Source organism: Sceloporus occidentalis, unplaced genomic scaffold (genome assembly GCF_023333645.1).
Source record: "Sceloporus occidentalis isolate IW3139 unplaced genomic scaffold, rSceOcc1.0.p SCAF_1, whole genome shotgun sequence".
In the NCBI taxonomy this organism is placed as follows: Eukaryota; Metazoa; Chordata; class Lepidosauria; order Squamata; family Phrynosomatidae; genus Sceloporus; species Sceloporus occidentalis.
The window spans coordinates 290,648,748-290,670,907 of NW_028316981.1; the positions used below are offsets into that span (position 1 = coordinate 290,648,748).

General features: G+C 40.0%; 1 protein-coding gene across 2 annotated transcripts in view; it reads right to left on the reverse strand.

The window, feature by feature from the left end:
* Positions 1 to 22,160, reverse strand: part of PARP8 (poly(ADP-ribose) polymerase family member 8) — a 236,281-nt gene that overhangs the window by 28,730 nt on the left and 185,391 nt on the right. Inside the window, exons 10-14 of one of the 2 annotated variants that reach the window (XM_089495794.1) lie at positions 21,086 to 21,152; positions 17,969 to 18,094; positions 13,505 to 14,069; positions 8,574 to 8,627; positions 8,376 to 8,471 (exon numbers count right to left, since the gene is read on the reverse strand). In XM_089495794.1, the coding sequence (XP_089351920.1) occupies positions 8,376 to 8,471; positions 8,574 to 8,627; positions 13,505 to 14,069; positions 17,969 to 18,094; positions 21,086 to 21,152 (908 nt within the window). The remainder of the gene's footprint in view (positions 1 to 8,375; positions 8,472 to 8,573; positions 8,628 to 13,504; positions 14,070 to 17,968; positions 18,095 to 21,085; positions 21,153 to 22,160) is intronic. The other variant, XM_089495801.1, reaches the window with a different exon arrangement.

The following is a 22,160-nucleotide window of genomic DNA, read 5'->3' on the forward strand; positions in this document are numbered from 1 at the left end:
CAAAATATATGAACCGGTTTGAGGGCATTTTTTAAAAAGCATATTTATTACAATATGTACTTTAGTCATTGGGGCATGGTTTGTCAAGGATAAAAATAAGATTAAAACTGGCTGCAACTTCAACTTTTATTGTGTTTATTTCCACAGAGTGCTTAAGGTTGCAGCAAAGTGGTATTTATCTGGACTCACATCAATTTCTTTTTTAAAATTTGGTACAATCCAGACTGCAATCTTTAGACATGGCAGAGATTTCTACAGTAATGTTAGAGGATATATCTTTGTGAAAATAGCTGAGCATAGCAGTCACCAGCCCTGAATAGGTTTTCATTTGTGATTGGGGAACAATGAAATGTCTTAGTAGAATGGTCACCAAATTTTGCAGTTAGGGTAAATTCTATTTCTGCCAGGCAACCTCTTGAGAAGATGCAGCAGGGATGGCTGGATGTTAGGCATGAAGGATCTAATTTTACTTTTTAATAGAACCCAAGAATAGAATCGCCAATAAAATGGCCTAAGAATTGGTTCTGAGGATCAGAGATGAATGGAGCTCTCAGTCCTGCCAGCACAAAAATCCAGGATCTTCTACCTAATCAGTCCCATTCATGCTTGAAGTTCAGATAATGCCTGTGGGCTAATCACTCTCTCCCAGCCTACTGCACCTCACAGGGTTGTTGTAGATAAAAATGGATAGAAGGCCCACATTCACCACATGGAGACATGTTGAGAAAAGATGGGATACAAATGAATCAAACAAACAAATATAGGTTTTCAAATATCAGAAAAGCAGACGTGCGGTAGAGACTTGTCCTTTCCTGCTCCAGAGGATAGGACTAGAGCCAATGAAGAAAAAGTGGATTTTGACTGAACAGTAATAGAATTTTCCTAATGGACCTGTTCAACTGTGGAACAGACTGCTTTGGAATATAGTAAGCTGCCCTTTACTGAAAATATACAAGTAGCAGAAGGCAGATTGTGATGATTTGCAGTACGTCACTATGGCTTTGTGACTCACAATACTTTAGAAATTACATGTTGTTCTTCTTTTTGTTGTTGTTTAAATAAAGTGTTTATTTTAGAGATTTTTTTTTTTAAAAATATCTGCTATAGCTTGCCTGTTCTCTGCTAGCCCACAGTGTTCCTCTCCTGTAAAATATAAAGATTCATTTGTTGTCTTAGGCAAAGGTTTTAGTTTAACAGTACTGTGCTCTTTAAGAATTTTGTGTTAAAATCCCTGATTTAGAATAACTGGTACCCAGGCTAGTATCTGAATTTACGCTGTGTGACTCAAAGGAGTAGCAAACTATTGATCCTATTGTCCCTACCACTATTTTGCTGATTTGATTAGTAGTGGAGATGGAAGAAGAGGGGAAGATACACTAGTTTAAAATCTATCCTTCCCAATTTAAGCTGAGGCTGAACATTAAGGATGCTATAATTGTACAATTTTGGCACAGGGTTGGGATAGAATCTAATCACTAGTTTATACCTGTAGATGCTTTCTAGCAGTATACTTCTATGATTGTAATATATGTGCTCATGAGGAATGCAGTATAACCAAGGCTTGGGAAATTATACTTTTTAGTGCTACGGCTTCCCTCTTAGCTGGCTTGATCAGGAGGAGTTTAAGAGCAATTGCCCCTAAAAGCATTTCTTCCTGTCTTTGAGTAAAACGTATTAAATATATTCAACTCAAGAGACTAAACACAAAGTGAGTGTATGCCCCTAATAGAGACACAAAAACATCAATTGGTTTGTTTGTGTTTGTTTTATAAAGCAGATATCCATTGGCTTGATTCTCCTGCTTGGCTCTATGTGCTTCATGACCACCCTTTTTCTTGTTTTGATAAGAGACACAACACAGTTTGAGATTTCAACACAAGGTGGCACTCTATAGGAAATTCCACATGTTGAAAACATATTTCTTCAGGCTGTGTAATAATCCCTAAAAAATTATCAGCCCAGCTGATTACCGAGTCATACAGTTAAAATGGTAAATAAATATATTAAATTCAAGAATGCTTTTTTCCCTAGGCAAATTATTAAATAACATATGGAAGAGCAATGGTAAAAAGAGGATAAGTAATTTAAAGAAGATGAGAGGACACACTAAATATATCAGAGACACCTACCAGATGAATTGCTTTAAAAAAACCCAAAAGGTAATGGGGGAAAAATATTAAAGAATGTGCTGAATGTTTAAAACAGCACTGTTATAGATTAGGTGTTGGGAATATGTGACATTGAAAACTGATGAACAACTATTTCCAGTATTTGGAATCATACATTACGATAGTATCATGGATTACGATAGCAGAGTTGATAGAAACAGTTTTAAGGGTTACATATTACTCATTCCTGTTACAGATATAACTTAAACTGTTGTCATATGTCAGGATCTTTATTTCTGTTTTCCCTCTGTCCCTCCCTCCCGCCCTCATTTTTTCTTTGCTCAGACTAGCTGGAGACAGAAATAAAATAGTTCAAGGGGCAGAACCATCTACGTAAAGTATCGCATGACAAGGGAAATTACAGACAGACAAGTAAAACAAACAAACAAACAAACAAACCCCATGGCTTCCTCCATTCCATTGGCAGAATTGGCTAGTATGGCAAATTCATCTTACCTCAGCACTGGCAAGTAGAGAGCATTCCTTGCCATACTTGAAGGCATCATTCTAATTTACAGAAGCAAGAACATAAGACCACTGACATGGAACCCACCATCAGTAACTGGATACTTTGGAATGATAGAATTTCACATTGCCTCAATGGCAAAACTTTTGCTCAGCTTTGGTTAGCCCACTAGTAACAGCTTCTCCTAGAAAGGGTAAACCTGATGACAACAGGTCACAAACAACCTATTACTACATTACTGTAATGTGTTCTATGACGGTCTAACTTTGAACATGAGGCCAAAACAGCAGCCAATATAGAAGGTGGTGGCTAGATTGCTCCCAAGAACAGCATATAGAAACTATGGCGGATTACAGACCGCCCGTTTGGGGCGGCCTGCACCCGCCCCTTTCCCCACTGTATCGGGGCCTCAGCTGCCAGACCGGCAGCCTCCGAGGCCCCGATCTGCCGCTTTGCAGGCCGCGGGGAAGCAGCAAAAGGCCGCTTCCCCGCGGCCTGAAAAGGGGTGTCCTTGGGGCTTCAAGCCCCAAGGACACCCGGAGATGGTGGGGAGGAGAAAGGAGCTGCTTGGGGCCGCTTTCTCCTCTGCGTTGCTGGGTGCAGCCATGTAAAGGCTGTGCCCAGCGACGCAAACCCCAGGCGCCCTCGTGCGGTGCAAAGACGTCTAGGCGCCCTCGTGCGGTGCAAAGACGTCACATCTGTGCTGCCTCGTTTGGAGGCGGCACGGTTGTGACGTCGTAATGGCAGTGGCTGTGTGGAACGGCTGCTGCCATTTTGTACGGACTCAGTCCGTGCTAGGGTTAGGGGCATCTGGAAGAGATGCTCCTTTCTAACCCTAGCACAGACTGAGTCCGTCCTAGGGTGCCCGTCTGTAACGGGCCTATATGTCACCTATTTTAAACATATCACACTGGCTGCCAGTATGTTTCTAATTTGGATTCAAGGACAACCTTGACGCTAATACTGTTTAGACCTCGATATTTAAGGAATTGCTTTTCCCCATATTAATGTCTGCTGGGGAAATGCTTCTCTACATATCCTGTGACATGACAAAGTATGTAAAGATTTGATATCCCTAATATGGAGATAAGAGATAGACTCTTCTCTGTTATAGCAATAGCAAGTACATTTATCAATGCCCACTCTCTGTCTTGACATCAATGCTGGCCTCATTTTGGTGCCAAGATAAAACCTGTCTATTTATTAGAATTTTGGACCTTAGTGTCTCCCATTTGGTTCTGATGTATCCTGCTGATTTGAATATGGATTTTTATTGTTTTAATGGCTTTAGACTATTTTGTTTATATTGGCTGTACTCCACTCAGATCCACTGATTTAAGGAGGGCTAAAAGTGCTAACCCTGCAAAGGTTTTAGTTTAACAGTACTGTGCTCTTTAAGAATTTTGTGTTAAAATCCCTGATTTAGAATAACTGGTACCCAGGCTAGTATCTGAATTTATGCTGTGTGACTCAAAGGAGTCAAAGCCCCCACAAATAAATGGTCCTAGACAAAATCAAGCCTGCACACTCCCTAGGCAAAACTGAGGATGGATAGAGTCCATCAAGGAAGCCATGGCCCTGAGTCTGCAAGACCTGAGCAGGAGTGTTAATGGAGGGCTCTCATTCATAGGATTGCCATAAGTCAAAGTCAACTTGATGGCAGCTAACGATACCACACAAAAATGTGTAATAAATAAATACAAAACTAAAATCGACATAAAAGAAAACAAATAAAATTCTTCTCCAGTCCCTGTGTGCATTCTTAGTAAGACTTTCTGGTTCCTATGTGAAGTCAAAGGCTTTCACAGCCGGCATCCATAGTTTTTTGTGGGTTTTTCGGGCTATGTGGCCATGTTCTAGAAGAGTTTATTCCTGATGTTTCACCAGCATCTCACATTCTCTGAAGATGTCAGCCATAGATGCTGGCGAAACGTCAGGAAGAAACTCTTCTAGAACATGGCCACATAGCCTGAAAAACCCACAAAAAACTATTTCTGGTTCCTCTTTCAACTTAATTTCCTTCTCTTTGCATAGCATGTAATGGTGGGTCTGTGAGAGGAAGGGCCCAAGACTGGTGTGTTAGCAGCACTGTTTCTTGAGGAAACATCATCTGGTTCTGTTGTTTAATTTAATTCATGTCACGACTTGCCTTTTCTTTATTTTAAAGGTCAAGTCTCAAGTCTTCGTCACTCTGTAAAAAATGCTTGGCCCAGCTTAACATTGCTATATGTCTGTTTAAAAAAAGAAGATGCAGAGAACCACTTCCCCAATACCTTTTTTTTTTTTTTTTTTTTTTTTTTTTTTTTGCTTCTTGGCTTGCTTAGGTCCAGCTGCGGACTGTCTCCTCTTCAGTTCCTAATCTTCTTCATTGTTATTCTGAGATTACTTTGAAGCTATTTATAAAGGGAGATGGCAGCAATAGCTAACAGGCCTCTCTGCTGTGTGCTAAGAAGCTGAATGAGAAGAACAGGCTCCCTGAGGTTCCCCTCAAAGACTCATGCCTGACAGGCAGAAACAAAATGAAAATATCCCAGAAGCTCTGCTTGAATAGGGATAAAAAGACAGTGGGGAGGGAAGAAACAAAGTTGTTGCAGTAAGAAAACCAGCTTGGTTATTAAGCTCAAAATGCTCACATATTACCATATGTGTACCAGCTGTTATAACTCACCTTCCTTCTCCTCCCCCTGCCCTACAATGTTCCACCTCACTTTTCACCTCATTTTGTGGTTTGAAGATTAGAATTTTAACAAGTCCTCACTGATCTGCAAGGAAAAGTCAGTATGCCATGTGAAGTTGTGTGCCATCCTTTCCAGCCACCACAGGAAATTGGCAGCCAGGGTGTGGAGAAGGTCTATGATCCTTTGGCTTAACATCTTTTGCTGTTCATGTACAGTGTAGTGTTCTGTGTAGGAAAGCTGAAGTGATTACATGTGCTTCTCTATGTGTTCACTTAATGTCTAGAAGGATTCTGTTTGGGATCATCTGAGCTCACTTGCTCACTGTCAGAAGTGCAGGTCACATCTTCTGATGAACATTCATTGGAAATGTTACACAGTTCTGGTAGAGTGCAAAGTAGTTCCTGTGGCCCATTCTACATCCTTTTCTTTTTAATGCAGTGCCTTCATTGTGAACACTCCACCTCAGATTTTCTTTCAAGGCCACTAACTGGCAGCTAAGATTAGGGAAGGTCTGTGCATTAGCTACCACAAGCGGCCCAGTATAAGTCACAGAGGTATGCCACCTGCATGGAGACCTCTTTTGCACAAACATGGACCTTGCCCTTACTTGCCACTTGATAGCGATGGCTAGCACTCAAGGTATGTTTTATTTAGTTGGTCCACAGTTTATATCAACAATGGCTAGTATGCCATTTGTCTAGTTACATTCTCTGTTTCCCTTCCTTCTACTGTGTATTTCATCCTGCTTTTCAGTCATACTGAATAACTATAGCTATGATATCAGTCCTAAAGATGCACAGGGAGGATTTGTCCATGCATAAAATCAGAGTGAAGACTACCAAAATAATGTATTCTGTTAGAGCTTTTTCATGCTGTATTAAAATGATATGCGTTACTGTCTTTCCACTCTCATCCCATGAGTCCAACCTTGGATGATGAGACAGAAATACTGCCTGGGAGTAGCTGACGATTAATCCATTGTCACTGAACAATGACTGAAAGAAATAGAATACCCCATGCCATTGCTGGCAGGAGAAACATGGCAGTGAGCAACCTGCTAAAGTCAACAATGTGCAGATGTGTGGTGCTGAGGGGGCAGAAGTAGCAGCCTGCATTGGGCAATCCGTTGTTGTTGATGATGGTGTTGGTGGTGTGTGCCTTCAAGTCATTTCTGACTTATGGCAATTATAAGGTGAATCTAACATGGGGTGTTCTTGGCAAGATTTGTTCAGAGGGGGTTTGCCTTTGCCTTCTTCTGAGGTTGAAAGAGTGTGACTTGTCCAAGGTCCATGGGCTTCCATGCCTCTCTAGCATTAATTTAATGCCAGCTTCTCTTTCTTCTCACTCACACTATTGATCAGCAAAGGAAGCTTCTCCTCTCTCTCTCTCTCTCTCTTATTGTGGGGAGAGAGAGCAAGAGGGAGTACATATTAAGAATGGAGCTCTCCAAGGTACATCTTCACCATAGCAAAAAGGACACAGGTGGGCAACTGTGGGAAGCTGGGATTCAAAAGATGAAGAGTATTGAGTATATTTTTCTTTATTTTCCATCAAAATACAGACTACTGTATTTGTATTTATTTCATTAACTATATTTTCCTTTTAATAAAAATTTACTTTTAATGACTAAATTCATTTACATAATTGCAAAGTACATTAACAATAGCTTGACTGTATTTAAGTCAAAGATTTTTAATGTAATTCAACTGACTTAAATATTTGGGGCAGCAAACTTGATGGCAGCCACACAATATGTCGTCTCCTGAAGCAGCCAGAACTCTATGATTCTTAGTGGACTAAAAGTCCCTGTGTCATAGAGAACTAGCTAGGAAGTGCCATGATCCTTGGGAAGCTGCTTAGATAAATTGCTTCTCTTTTCTAAACCTTCACACTCATGATAATTAATTGTATTTCCTCCTAATTAATTGAGTCTCTGCTTCAAGATCTTCAGTTTTACTGATGATTTGAAGGATCAAGTTGCTAAGTTAAGCAATTAAAAAAGAGTTAAGGACCTGAATCCTTCATAGTGATTTTAATCCCCTACTCTCCCCATTGCCACTTTAAATAAATCACCACATATATAAAGAACACTTTATATGTTCTGCCACTGACTCCTGGTGATAGGTTTTCTACTTCAAGTGCAGCTTAGGGTGACACCTATACTTGTTTATTGGGCTGTATCTATACTGCAGAATTAATGCAGTTTGACACCGCTTTAACAGTCACATGAAAATATGATGGAATTCTGGGATTTGTAGCTTTGTGAGATATTTAGCCTTCTCTATGAGAGAGCTCCGGTGCCATCGCAAACTACACATCTCAGGATTCCATAAGATGGCACCATGACAGTTAAAGTAGGGTCAAACTGCATTGATTTTGCAGTGTTGCAGGAGTCTTACTCTGGAATTCTGATACTATATCAGTTTGCTGCTGAATTTGGTGACAAATATCAGAAGTGGTGGAACATTATGATGAATTTCAGTGGCAGGTGTCTTCTGTCCTCATGAGGTTATTTTGCCATCAGACATAAAAAGGGGATGAGAACAGCAACAAGTAACAGGCCGCTCTTTCATCATATTCTAATGTAGGGATAGATATATTTGTTAACTCTTTGGAGTTCTTATAATTACCACTGAAAAAGCTACATCTGTTTAACATGAAAAATAGTATATGAACAGAAACATGATAGTCATCTTCAGTATTTCTCTAGCTGCCCCCCAGAAGTTGAAGCAGACCTGATATTGAAAAATCAGGACAACAACTGAGTAGAAACTGGCATATTTTGGTGAATGAAACTTTCTAATGGTATAGTTTGTTCAACAATGGACCAGAGTGCCCTGACAGGGTGGTGGAATACATCCAGTGGAAATATTTAAGCAGAGGTTTAATGGTCATCTCTCAAGGATGCTTTAGCTGGATTTGGCACTGAAGCAGGCACTTGGACCAGACAACCTTCAACATTTCTTCCAACTCTATAATTCAATCATTCTTCTGTATACTTAACAGCACACAAATACACAACACAACAAAGCACATTGTTTAGTGCCAAGTTCATTGACTTACCCTCAACATGGGTCCATTCTGGAACACATGTGGTTCATCACAAACAACACAGTATTCATTCAACACTGGTATCCGTTGTTCAGCAAACTCAATTGTCTGAGAAAAATGAAAAAGAGAATAACACAATCTGCTTAAAATAATTAACAAGCAGCTCAACCCCCTGCATGTTTCTAAAACAAACACAGCATTCTTTCCTACCTGCACAAGAAATCCATTGTCTCTTACTGGAACAGATTTTGCACCATAAGTCGGCTGTTTTTTAAAAAGAGAAAGAGAGAGAGAGAGAGAGAGAGAGAGAGAGAAGAAGAAGAAGAAGAAGTACCATCAGGGCATGTGAGATAAATGAGATACTACCATCAGATATTGGAGAAGCCATGAAATTGTCAGGTTGTTTGCAATGGGAATGCTATTTAGTCCTCACAAGCCACATAAGTGAAAACCATCTGCTATTTCACTGCTTTTCCACCTATTATTGTTTGGAAATTGGGCTCTGAAAGTAGAACATCCATTTCTAAATGCTGTTCTATGTTCTTGAAAAGATAACCAAACACCTTCATTTTTAGGAGAAAATAAAACAATCATTCATTTTAAAAATCATGCTTCCTTGTACATACATATCCAAATCCCAGGTGAGCCCCAGCACCAATGCTGATTGTGGCTAGGCTTCCAGTGCCAATTTTCATATTGATACAGAGGATTGGCAAGGCAACTGTACCAACATCTGCTGTTAAAACACTCAAGGGGAAAGTACATGCTTGGAATGCATAAAGTATCTGATTCGGTCCTTGCCACTTCCAGTCAAGCCTGGGAAATCTCTGGCCCTCTGCATGTTGCTGAATAACAGATACTGCCATCTCTGGCTACTGACTGTGATGGGTAGGGCAGATGGGAGTTAAGAGTTAAACAATATCCAGAAGGCATAGGTTGATTCTGAGTGAAAGGATCCAAGTTAGCAGGTCTGTTAAATAGCTCTTTTGAAAACTCAACAGTAAACATAGTCTGCTTCAGAGCTTGGGAAAGTTGAGGTTTGGACTATAACTCCAAGAATCCTCTAAATGGGGGATTCTGGAAATTGCAGTCCAAAAACTGTTGTTTCAAAACTCTTATCTGCATCCAGTAAAATAGTTCCTTGCATTCTTACAGCTCTAATTTCCTTCTCCATTCTGCCACCAATTTCACAATTATTGTAAGAAGAGAATGGTCCTAACCATCTGACAACTAAGGATGGGTGATTAGTTTATTTCAGTTCATTTTAAATCAGAATTTACCAAAGTTCACAAAATTGAATTATGGGAGAAAACATAACTGAAAGATCTTGTCATCACTGCCTATAGCAGAAATAAAGATTAAACAAACAAACAAACAAAAAGCTGGAATGGGAAATCAGCAACTAATAAGACAACTAGTTTGAATAAAGAGATGTGGTAATGTTTGCACAAGTGATACACACATTCAAATGTATGGGATGAGCTTAGAAAGAGTCACCTAGCTGATCAAGTCTTAGCTGCTTTGGGGCAAGAACATAGGAAGTTGCCTTATATTGAGTCAGACCACTTGTTCATCTAGCTCTGTAATGTCAAATTTACTGGCATTAGTAATTCTGCATTTCAGGTAGATCTTTTTCCTATACTTATCTTGAGATTGCCTGCCAATTTTCTAAGTACTAACTGCTCAGTGTCAGAAATCAAGACAAGATTGTGTGTATTCAGGGTGATATACTGGAAGCAGGATCACACAGTTACTGAGCTGCAAAAGATTAGGACAGTTCCTTGTGTTGTGCCATAAGTCTTGTTCCTTCAAGTCTTAAAAATAAATCTGGAGACTTTGTATAGCTTCCTCTGAACTGTGAGCAGTGCCCAGGACTTAGACCAACAAAATCCCCAAACAGAACCGAGCAATAGAACAATTTAAATACTGAATATGAACATTTTTGACACAAAAATCAAAATTCAAAAGGGAAGGGGGATAAACCATTGAGCTCTATATTTTAAAGATGCTGATTTAGACAAGTCACATTCTCTCAGCCTCAGAGGAAGACAAAGGCAATTCCCCTCTAAACTAATCTTGCCAAGAAAATCCCATTATAGGGTTGCCTTAGGGACACCACCATAAATCAGAAATGACTTGTAGACACGCAACAACAACAAATGTAATTATATCATAGGATCACTCCTTTTAACTGCAAACTAGGGTGGTAAATGCTGACGGAGGTGTAACCAAAAGAGCACCACTGAAAAACACCCACCTCTATTTTGGAAGAAAGGTGGGATCTAAGTGCAGCAAACAAATAAACAGACAGACAAACAAGGTATGGAATTATCATCCAAGATTTCTAGATTTTTTAAAAATAAAAAACCCTAAAAATAATGGGGTAGCCCTTTAACAACACCACAATGAAGGCTAAACATGCTCAGTAAAAATGGGATGTTAATATAAGTTGGGAAATAAAAATGGAAACTGGAGTGAGGAGACAGAATGACCTGTGGGGAGAACATGGCCTATTAAGAGATGCCAAGAGACTGCAGCATTTTGTTGCAGGTCCTTCTGGTATTCCTTATTGCATATTCCAAAACTGATATTATCTAGTTCAAATAGACTAATTTTCCATACACAAAGGACATACACCAACTTTGTGCATGCATAGCTGTGTATATACCTTCAAGTCCCCTGTTGGCTTATGGCAACCCCATTAATTGCACAGGATTTATTAGGCAAGGAATACTCAGAGGTGGTTTTACCAGTTCTTTTGTATGAAATATAGCCTACAGCACCTGGAATTCCTTAGTGGGCTCCCATCTAACTGGCACACTGGACCTACCATTGACAGGTGAGGAAGAGGAGGCTTCTTTGTCCCCATTACCTATCTGGCATACAAAAGCATCTCCAGATGTAGCTCTATTCCAGTTTACTGAAAGGGCACAGAATTGTGCTCTGGCAAATTCTAGCACCTCTTATGCATCTAGTGAAGGAGCAATCTCTGTTCCCATCATAAGACTGCTCCTTCTTTCTTGAGTGCTTGATAGCAGCTGAAGCACGCAGCCCCACATCCCACTAGGGACTGGAAGAATGGAGTCACAACCAGAAGGCCCCCAGCTATTTTTCTGCACTAGAGGCAATGGACAGGTTACCTCCTTATTGTTGTTGTGTGCCTTTGCATCGCTTCTGACTTATGGTGACCCTAAGGTGACCCTATCATGCGGTTTTCTTGGCAAGATTTGTTCTGAGATTTGCCATTGCCCTCACCTGAGGCTGAAGGAGTGTGACTTGCACAACTTGCCCAAGTCACCCAGTGGGTTTCATGGCCAAACTGGGGATTGAACCGTGATCTCCAGAGTCGTAGCCCAACAGTGAAACCACTACACCATACTACATTCAAAGCACGTGCTAGCGTAACTCAGGTTTGCATACATAGCACCCAAGGAAGTTCTGACCATTTGATATGTTTTGCATATGCTTCTTGCATATACTTCCTGCACTGTCAGTGGTGAAATAAGTTGTTCAGTTTGAGATTCTGCAGTTAGTTATGTGCTTTGAGTAGATAAATTTATTTCATTTTTATAACATCATGCATTCAGATTTGTCAGTTCACATCTTGTCTTCTTGACTGATGAAATATTATTAATTTTTGTAGTTTCAGTTATGTATGAAACACCATGAATGCATGACCACTTTGGACATAAAGAATATTCCCAGATATACTCATCCTTGACAAGAAATATTGTCTCAGCACATCAAGAGACAGACCAACCACCACAAAGACTTTTCACATTTCAGGACTTTTTTTGTGAAACATTGTCAAGTTGTACTGTCTATATACTAGTGTTAGTTTCCTAACTCTGGGTCAATTCTATGCTGTCAACAGAATTTAGGAGGAGGCATTTCCTCCCTTCCCCCAGTCCTTTATATCCCTCAGAACCTGCCCCTAATTTTTAGTCTATGAAAAATTTTGGTACAGGTTTTCAAGTAATCTGGAGGACTACAGGGTTGAAGGGAGGAAAGGAAATGTCTCACCAGGCTTGAGGATATCTATGAGCATGTTTGATTTAAGTAGCTGGTCACATGTATGTCACATAGCTGACAAACTTCCTATGGAAATCTCCAATCCTCCATTCATGAATTATGTATAAAACCATGGTGATCACCTAGTGCATTCCTTTTTTTAAAAAAAATGCATAAAAACCTTCAGATTATATCCCTAAATACTGTGCAAGACATTTTCAAAAATAAGTGAACACCTCCACGTTTATAAGATCCAACAGTTTAAATAGAATCCACAGTGTTTTCTGAGGATGCAATTAGTCACTGATTTAAAATCAGAACATTTCACTGACTTTAGTGGAAATATAATCTGAGGCATAGATGAGAATCCACAGTCCCCAGGGCTGAATCCAACCCTCATGATTCTAATTTGGCACAGAAATCCCCAGAAGACAATTTCCTCTTCTCCGTACTACTGTCATTTTATGGTTTTGCAGCCTTTCAATGTTTTACCCCTTTCTAATAGCTTGGAATCCTTGTCCTAGGATTTCTCTCTCTCTCTCTCTCTCTCTCTGTGTGTGTGTGTGTGTGTGTGTGTGTGTGTGTGTGCGCCATCAAGTTGCCTGTCAGTTTATGGAAACCCCATTAATTTCACAGAGTTTTCTTAGGCCAGGAAAACTCAAGGGGTTTGCTATTAACTTCTTCTGCAATACAGTCTGCAGCCTCTGGTATTTGCTAGGAGTCTCTCCTCCAAGTACTAACCACAGCTGACCCTCATTAGCTTCTGTGATCAGACAGGATTTGGTGTCTTTAGGATATTTAGGTTTTGTCTTAATATTTACTTACAATTAAGTAGCTGAAATGTCCTAGAATCTGGACACACTCTTTATGTCTTTGACTCTGTCAAATACTGGAATGTGATCCCTCCAAGTGTCTCTGAAATTAAATTTTACCCTTCAGTTGAAATATATTTTGCACTTCAGGGGGGCTAAAAATGGATGATGGGCATTGTGCAATATGTCTGAATGAAACAACATTTCTATGCACTTAAACAAAATCATTTTCACTCCTATTTGGATTATATGTTTAACAGATGCAGGAAAACACAGGAAGGAACAAAATACACCCTCAGAGCAAAACTGGTTACGCACAGCAGATTGTGATGGTGATGATGAAGATGGTGTTAAGATACCAATAAGCCCTGAGGTAAGTGAGAGCCTCCTGCCCTCTGCTATGGTGGGTTCCTTGAAAAGATCCATTTTAGATGACTTGGGGGCACTGGAGTAAGTCTTGCTGAGTAACTTGTGGTTCTTCAGCCCATCTAATTCATCCATCCTAAGATTACTGGAATAAGACCTGCTTAAAAGTTTGTGGGGCTTCAAAGTACTATTGTGCTCACATCGAGTATCCCCAGAGCATGGCCTATTCAACAGTTTGTGGGGCTTCAGAGTGATACACTCCTCCTGCTTAATGGCAGCTGAGCAAGAATGGTTCAAGAGTTTGTGCGATTTAATGGTCATTGCGTGTTCAGCCCTGGGGTCGCTAGATAATGAGCGACCAAAAGTTCTGTGAGATTTGGTAACACACGCATCCTCAGCTTTAACTGTGCTCGAGCAAGTCCTTCTCAGTAACTTGTGGGTTTTTGAGATCCCGTCTTGCTCTGGTTTCAGTTTTGATTTGTTTTTCCCACAACCTGGTGGAGGATAACTTGGCGACCTTGAAAACAAAATAGAGAGAAAAATCAGAGTACTACTTCTCCTAAGAAAAAGAAACACAGATTCAGACAAACTAACAAAAAGATGATGTATGGTGATCATATATCTTCCTAGTCCCTAAACTTATACAGGTTTTTTATCCATAGTTGATAAGAAATAATTGTAGCCAGTGGACACAAATGTGGTGCTGGTCTTTGGCATGCTGAAAAACAAAAAACAAAACCCAACTAATTGCCAATCCCTCATATTAGACAGCCTGAGAAGCACTGCTTTAAGAAATACACACACATATTCACACACACACACCAAAACAGAAAGTTGATCTTAGTCAAGTTCCATCTGTTGTCCCTTCTCAAAATCTGCAAGTAAAATGTCTCCTTCTGAGGGTGAACAAATAGTCAAACCAAGCCTGTATATCAGGGAGCCACTGACCTACAGATGTCCAGGGACTGCATGTGCCTTTTTTGAACCTTGGAAGGTCCTTACCTTCCTGACACCTCCTCATGTCACCAATCCCCTAATTTTATTTTACTTTTAAAAAGGGTCCTCAAGCTCTACAGGCACCAGTTTTTGTTTTAGACCCTTGGGCTTTTTTCAAAACCCAGTGATGAAAACCTCCAGGTCTAAAGTGGGGAGAAAGGCCTAAAAGAGTTTGGGAGCAAATCAAGCTGAAAATGCCCTTCACCCTCTGAAAGAGAATTTTTTTTAATTAAACAAGTGGGGGGGGGTGTCAGAGATTATTTCTGCTGCTATTATGATTATGATTATTATTAAAATATTTATACCCCACCATATATCAGGAGATCCCAGGGTAGCTTACAAATATTATTAAAACAGTTTAAACATGTTAGAAACAGTAAAAATGTATAAATAAGCTAAAAACATACTAAACAATATAATGAGCTAAAAAAGATCTTAGTTTTTAACATTGCAAATAAGAGTCTTGGGTTGAATTAATATGGCCCAAAGGTTTTGACAAACAGCCAAGTTTTGACATGGTGCCTAAATGACAAATTTTGGTGCCAATCAGGCCTCTGGGGGACAGCATTCCACAATTACTGTGCCATGGCTGAGAAGGATTTCTCTGGTATCCTAACATAGGGTATTGATCACACTGGTGGGACATGCAGGACCCCCCCCCCCGAAGATTTTAATCTTCAGGCAGGCACATATGGGTAGAAGTTCTCCCTCAAGTATTGAGGTCTCAAGCCATTTAGGCTTTAAATGTCATCACAAGCATCTTTAATTCAGACCAGAAATGTCCTGGCAGCCAGTGCAGCTCTTTTAAGACTAGCCTTAAAAGTTATCTATATGATATTCTAACCAGCAGTCGAGCTGCTGTATTCTGTACTAGCTGCAGCTTCCAAGTCTTCTTCAAGGGTAGCCCCACATAGAGTACAGTAGTCTAGTTGGGAGGTTACCAGTGCATGGACTACTGTGACTAGCTAGGTGATCTCTGTCCAGGAAAGGCTGAAACTGGCAGTTTATAGGCTCTCATTAATCCCATTATCACAGCATCCAGGTACTGGTCCAGCACGGCACAGGCCCAGCAGACTCCAATGATAAGGAGAAATAGAGCTGAATGCTGTCAGCATACTGATGGCACCTCACTCCAAACACCCTTATGACCTACCCCAGCAGCTTCATGTAGATATTGAATAGCATGGGGGATAACATGGAATCTTGGGGCACCCCATAGCTTAATCACCATGAGGCTGAACAGGTATATCCCAAAGCTACTCTCCCTCCAGGTAGGAGTGGAACCACTGTAAAACAGTGCATTCTATTCCCATCCCATAGACGGTCCAAGAAGATACGATGATCAATGGTATCAAAAGCGGTTCAGAGATTCATGTTCCAGGTACCACTCTCCTGGTCTTTTCCCCAAAATAGGTTACTGTCCTAAAATATAGAAAGAGGCCATAGCTCAGAAGAGCAGATACTTCATTTGCATATGTATGTGAATGTGTGTATACGCTAGGGATGCTGGAGTGATACTGGAGAGGGCTGCTTCAATCATTTCTGTAGAAGAAGGAATTTTGGCATGTATTGATTGTAATATAACCAGGTAATTAGCAAAAAAGGTTTCCTCTTTGGCATACTTGTCAAGTCACATCTGACTGCAGGGGATGGTGCTCATCTTTGTTACTAAGCTGAAAAGCCAGTGTTGTCAAAGACAATTCTGTCACCATGTGGCCAGCATGACTGCATGTACCGCTGCTACCTTCCCACTGAAGTGGTACCTATTTATCTACTTGCATTTTTGCATGCTTTCAAACTGCTAGGTTGGCAGAATATGGGACTAGTGATGGGAGCTTACTCTGTCACATGGCACTCAAACTCCCCATTTTGAAATCATCAGAGTCAGCATCTTAACCACTGAGCTACCACATCCAAGCACCATGTAACAAGCAACAGTTGATGAAATTCCCTCTTCTACACACCCATTGAAGGGACAGAAGCCCTCTGGCAAACTTAATGTATGTATGTACACATGTGCATGTGTGTGAACACACACATATACATTCAATTTCTGGCATCACCAATTACAAGAAGAGCAAGCTAACTGGTGTTGCAAGATTTCTGGACTAATTTAGTATAAGCACAGATAATGGTCAGGAATGGACACAAGGCAATAGGCTGCCTTTTCTTATCACAAAAGATACAACTGAAGAACCTTTGCTCACAGATGCAGGTTCATATAATAAAATGCCTTTTAAGAGAGATAACATTTACAGGAAATGAAACTGTGCTTTGCTTACATTTTTCTGTTACAGACCATGCCAAGAAATTGGTCACATGGATGATTTACATTGCTTTTAATAGCCACCTCGTTTCTGAAGCTTGTATCCCTCAATGAAAATACCAATCCACTTGTAATAATGGCTACTACTCAGAAGACATCATGAATTTTAGATCATTAATTAATTTATTCAATTTACATAAATCTGCCCAGAGAAAAAAACACATTCTAAATCAAAAAGCAAACTTTGAAAAATGGTGCATGTAGGTACTACATTTTAGAATAGGGATGAGCAGCTACACAGGTGGTTGGGAAAATCAGCCCAATTTTTAAAAAAGAAGTCTGGGGGTTTTGAAGGGCTTAAGGGGTCGCACCTGGTGGGCCCAAGGGCTACATGTGGCCCACAGACTGCAATTTACCCATCACTGCTGTAAAAGAACTGCAAACTAGAAAAGTGGGTGGAAGAAGAATTGTCTTCTAAAATGGCATTTCTAGTCTTCATCTTTTATATGTACTAAATATAGTCTTAAAGTTTTTTTGAAGTGGTCTTTGATTAATTGGGGATTAATTAAAGCTACTATTTAATTCTATTGAATTACTCAATTAAATGATGCAGACCTTTTTTACTTTTAAAAATATGCCGAAAGTACAATGAAATAATTTAGAAGTAATGAATAAGCAGCCTCACAAATACTGCATATAATCTCTGTTCAGATATAAAGATGATAGGGTTAGAAGAACAACTTTCACAGATGCCCAAATTTCTCCCAAGAATGACCAAGCAAATCAATGGCATTGATAAATGATTGGATCTAATCAGCTACAGCTGAAAATGATGTACATATTTTCACATTTCAGTGTCTACCACCATGGTCCTTGCAGGTGCTGCTAGTACATCTTTGCAAGGAAAAGTCATTACAAAAATCTGAAAGAAAAAAATTGCATGATGAAGACCTGAAGAAATTATTGCTCAACATGCCTAACGCAACTGACAAAGTAATTGTCTCAGACAGTTCTTCCATAAGCAATCTTGTGTTTGCAAATTGTTTTAACAAAACACTGAAGTATATACAAATGACCACTCTCTACATTTCTATTAAGAAGTCCAGAACACTTTGGTCAAATATGACTGTACTACTTTACTTGCCACTTCCTACCTGCGCAGAGTAGAAAAGATGTGCAGGGGAGACTTGACCTTCTTCTCTGACAATTTTTTATTGTGCGTACTGTTTGATTTTTCTTTGCCATTTTTCCATTGCTGTGTAACAAATGTTTGCATGATTCTGCAAATTAAAATAACAAGACAGAGACAACTTAGAGAAACACAAACATACAATAGGTTTCCTTTCCAAAATCTGAAAAGTCAATGAAACTTCTGAGACTTATTTTCTACACCATGTATCATTTGTCCTAACTGGCCCTTTTTATGAAATGTAAGTCTCAAATTTTGACCATCCATTAAACAATGTCCCCTTTCTAGTAAAAAAGCCAAAGATTTTGGTGGTCCATTCAGTGGCAAGGAGGAATGTAAAAAGCAAGGTGAAAGAACATGTTACCTGCATGTTGCCCACCATTCTTTTAGGGACACGAGAGCTTCTGTACTGAGGGAGTGTTTTACAACAGGAGGGCTTACCCTGTCATCATCATTCACTGAGAAACATAAGAAAGGGTCTGACCATGGTCCCTGTAGGTGATGCAATTCTATTCCTTCTGCCATGACTCTATGAGCATGTGAAGGAAATCAAATGAGCCTCCCATTATGAGCATTTTTCAGATTTTTCTAGCAATCAGATTGTTGTGGAGTGCACAAACAACATTTTAGAGGGCAAATTCACTGAGATGTACCTGAACAATTTTTACATCATAGAATCATAGAGTTGGAAGAGACCACTAGGGCCATCCAGTCCAACCCCCTGCCATGCTGGAAATCACAATCAAAGCATCCCTGACAGATGGCCATCCAGCCTTTGCTTAAAGACCTCCAAGGAAGGAGACTCCAGCACTCTCCGAAGGAGTTTGTTCCACTGTCAAACAGCCCTTACTGTCAGTAGGTTCCTCCTAATGTTGAGGTGGAATCTCTTTTCCTGTAGTTTGCATCCATTGTTTCAGGTCTTGTTCTCTGGAGCAGCAGAAAATAAGCTTGCTCCCTCTTCAATATGACATCCCTTCAAATATTTAAACAGGGCTATATCACCTCTTTACTCTCTTCTCCAGGCTAAACATCCCTAACTCCCTAAGGCGTTCCTTATAGGGCATGGTTTCCAGACCCATCACCATTTTAGTTGCTCTACTTTGGACATGCTCCAGTTTCTCAACATCCTTTTTGAATTGTGGTGCCCAGAATTGGACACAATATTCCAGGTGAGGCCTGACCAAAGCAGAATATAGTGGCACTATTACTTCCCTTGATCTAGATACTATACCTCTATTGATACAGCCTAAAACTGCATTGGCCTTTTTAGCTGCCGCATCGCACTGCTGACTCAAGTTCAACTTGAGGTCTACTTGGGCTCCCAATCCCTTTCACACGTAGACTCGTTCAGCCAGGTGTCGCCCATCCTATATCTGTGCATTTCATTTTTCCACCCTAAGTGCAGTACCTTACATTTCTCCCTGTTAAATTTCATTTTGTTAGCTTTGGCTCAGCTTTCTAGTCTATTCAGGTCATTTTGAATTTTGATCCTGCCCCCTGGGGTATTAGCTAGTCCTCCTAATTTGGTGTCATCAGAAAATGTGATAAGTATGCCTCAATTCTGTCATCCAAGTCATTGATAAAGATGTTGAATAGCACTGGGCCCAGGACAGAGCCCTGTGGGACCCCACTGGTCACTTCTCTCCAGGATGAAAAGGAGCCATTGTTGAGCCACTCATCTAAATGAGCCACTCATGGGAGGACTAAACATATCAGTTGGAATCCTGTTGGTGACATATGCCTTTGTAACGGCTGATTACATTGGCCTAAGGTGCTTTTTGGAGTGATGTGCAGCCTGTGAGATAGCAGAGAATTATTTCTGTCATGAGGGACAGCTACCCTGCTGGTTCCAAATCAGCTCAGGAGCAGGGAAAGCAGCTTTCTCTTCTGACAGATGGCTTTCACTGTTGTTTTCTCAACTATCACAACGCCCTGCTATTATGCCACCCCGTACTCTGCTGCCACTGCTACCTACACTGACTTGGTTATACAGGCCAATAGGAATACAGTCTTCTTTCGGGGGGGGGGGGGGTGTACATATGCCAGCTAAGAAAGTGGCAAAAAATAATACATATTAACTGGCACAACATGTGGAAAACAATAGAATTAAAACTGCGCTAAGCTTAACAAAATGCATTATATTTATATTATTATTTTTTAAAAACCATGTATCATTGAAAATACATAAAGAAATACATCTGCATGTATGTATGTGTATGTGTATAATGTACACACACACACACACACACACACACACACAGAAATACACACAAGAACACTTTTTCAAATAAGTAAATTCCCCTTCTTCCTTCCCTTATTTCAATCATTTCATGTGGTTTTGGTGACTCCTCAAATGTATTTTTTCTTCTATTTTCATATACTGTATCTACTATTATTCTATATCTTTCTGTTTCTATGTTATTAAATTCTTTGTATTTAAAGCAGGGATTATCAACATTAGTTGATTCATGGGCCAAGCCAACTCCACTTTCCACTACACCCCAGATCCCAACAGTTCCCTGCCTTTTAAACATATTAAACTAGAGCTGCTATTTGGGGGCCTCAAAAGTCCCCTCTTTCACAAAATAGTAGTAAACAGGAGGACTGCATTTCCTTAACAATTATGGAAGATCAGTTCTCCATTTAGGGGCTGACATATTTTTGTGTATGATAGAGGGGGGTATAGAGCTCTGGGAGAGTTGTACGAAAGGCCTTGGGAAACTACACACAACTACACTATTTCCACGCTGATTTAAAGCCTGGCAAAACAGGAATGGTTTTGTCATGTGTATAAATGACAGAAACAAAAGCATCTGGTGACCTTCTCTGAGAAGCATATTCAAAAAGTGAGGAGCCACCTGACAATCTTCAGATCAGCAACAAGTAAAATAACAGTAATATGGATGGGGTCAGGTCACATGGGCAATATATTATTATTATTAACTTTTATTTATAAAGCACTGTAAATTTACACAGGGAGCAGAAGGGTGCTGCCTCCAGCCCATGAATGACACTTTGCTTGTCACTGCCTTACAACAGTAAGCACATGCATAACATAGTATGTAGCTTTGGCAGAACTCACTTCTTCAGCTGATGGCCCAGTCCAAATCTTTCCTTAGTAGAGATCTGAAATACATCAACGGTGGGCACTGTAGAACAAAAGATATTGTTGAAACGAACAGGCAAGTCTACATCTTTTAAAACTTAGTACTGCATATTACTGTAATAGGGAGCAGAGGTTGGGCTCCATTATATCAATTAAGTCAATAACATACTGGGAAAATACCCATAGTGATGATAAATAATTGAGCAGAGAAAGATTCCTGAGTTGCACAATGGAGAATGCACACTTAAGCGAATAGCATGTTTTTCCAGGGTCCCTCTTGCCTGGTAAGGTCATAAAACCTGGTATCAGTCACAGGCATGACTCATGAGTAATCTTCCCTTGGTTCAATTTGGAGTGTGACTGCTTAAAATGAGCTAACTTATTTATTCCATTTACATAGGGATTGAATGTCTACGGTAACCAGATATGCTATCCTTGGTGTGTAAAAAAAATCTTAAAGACAGGAATTGGAATAACTTATAGGTCTGACCATATAACACCAGTACTAAAATCTCTTCATTGGCTGTCAATTACTTTCCGGGCACAGTACAAAGTGTTGGTCATTACCTTTAAAGCCCTACATGGCTTGGGCCTGAGTTACTTCAGGGAACAACTCTCCCTACATAATCCGCCCTGCATTCTCAGAACATCTGGGAAGCAACTATTGGAATATGCTAAGACCAGGTTAATAACAACTTCCCATAGAGCGTTTACTGCCGTAGCCCCCAGACTGTGGAACGACTTTCCGGAGGAGATCCATCTTATTACCACCTTAGATGCCTTTAAGAAGGCACTTAAGACGGATCTCTTCCAGCAGGCCTGTCCACCCAATCTGTTATAAGAGAGTTAGAAATACTCCACTTCTATTTGTTATGATATGTATTTTAAATGACGATTTAGTCAATAATAATAAAATAAATAAAATTTTTATTTCTATCCCGCTTTTTGCCAGGCAATCAAAGTGGTGTACAACAAGTTAAAATGCATCCATAATGCCCCCCTTAAAACAAGATTAAACAGTGTAAGATTAAAACTACATATTAAAATCCGA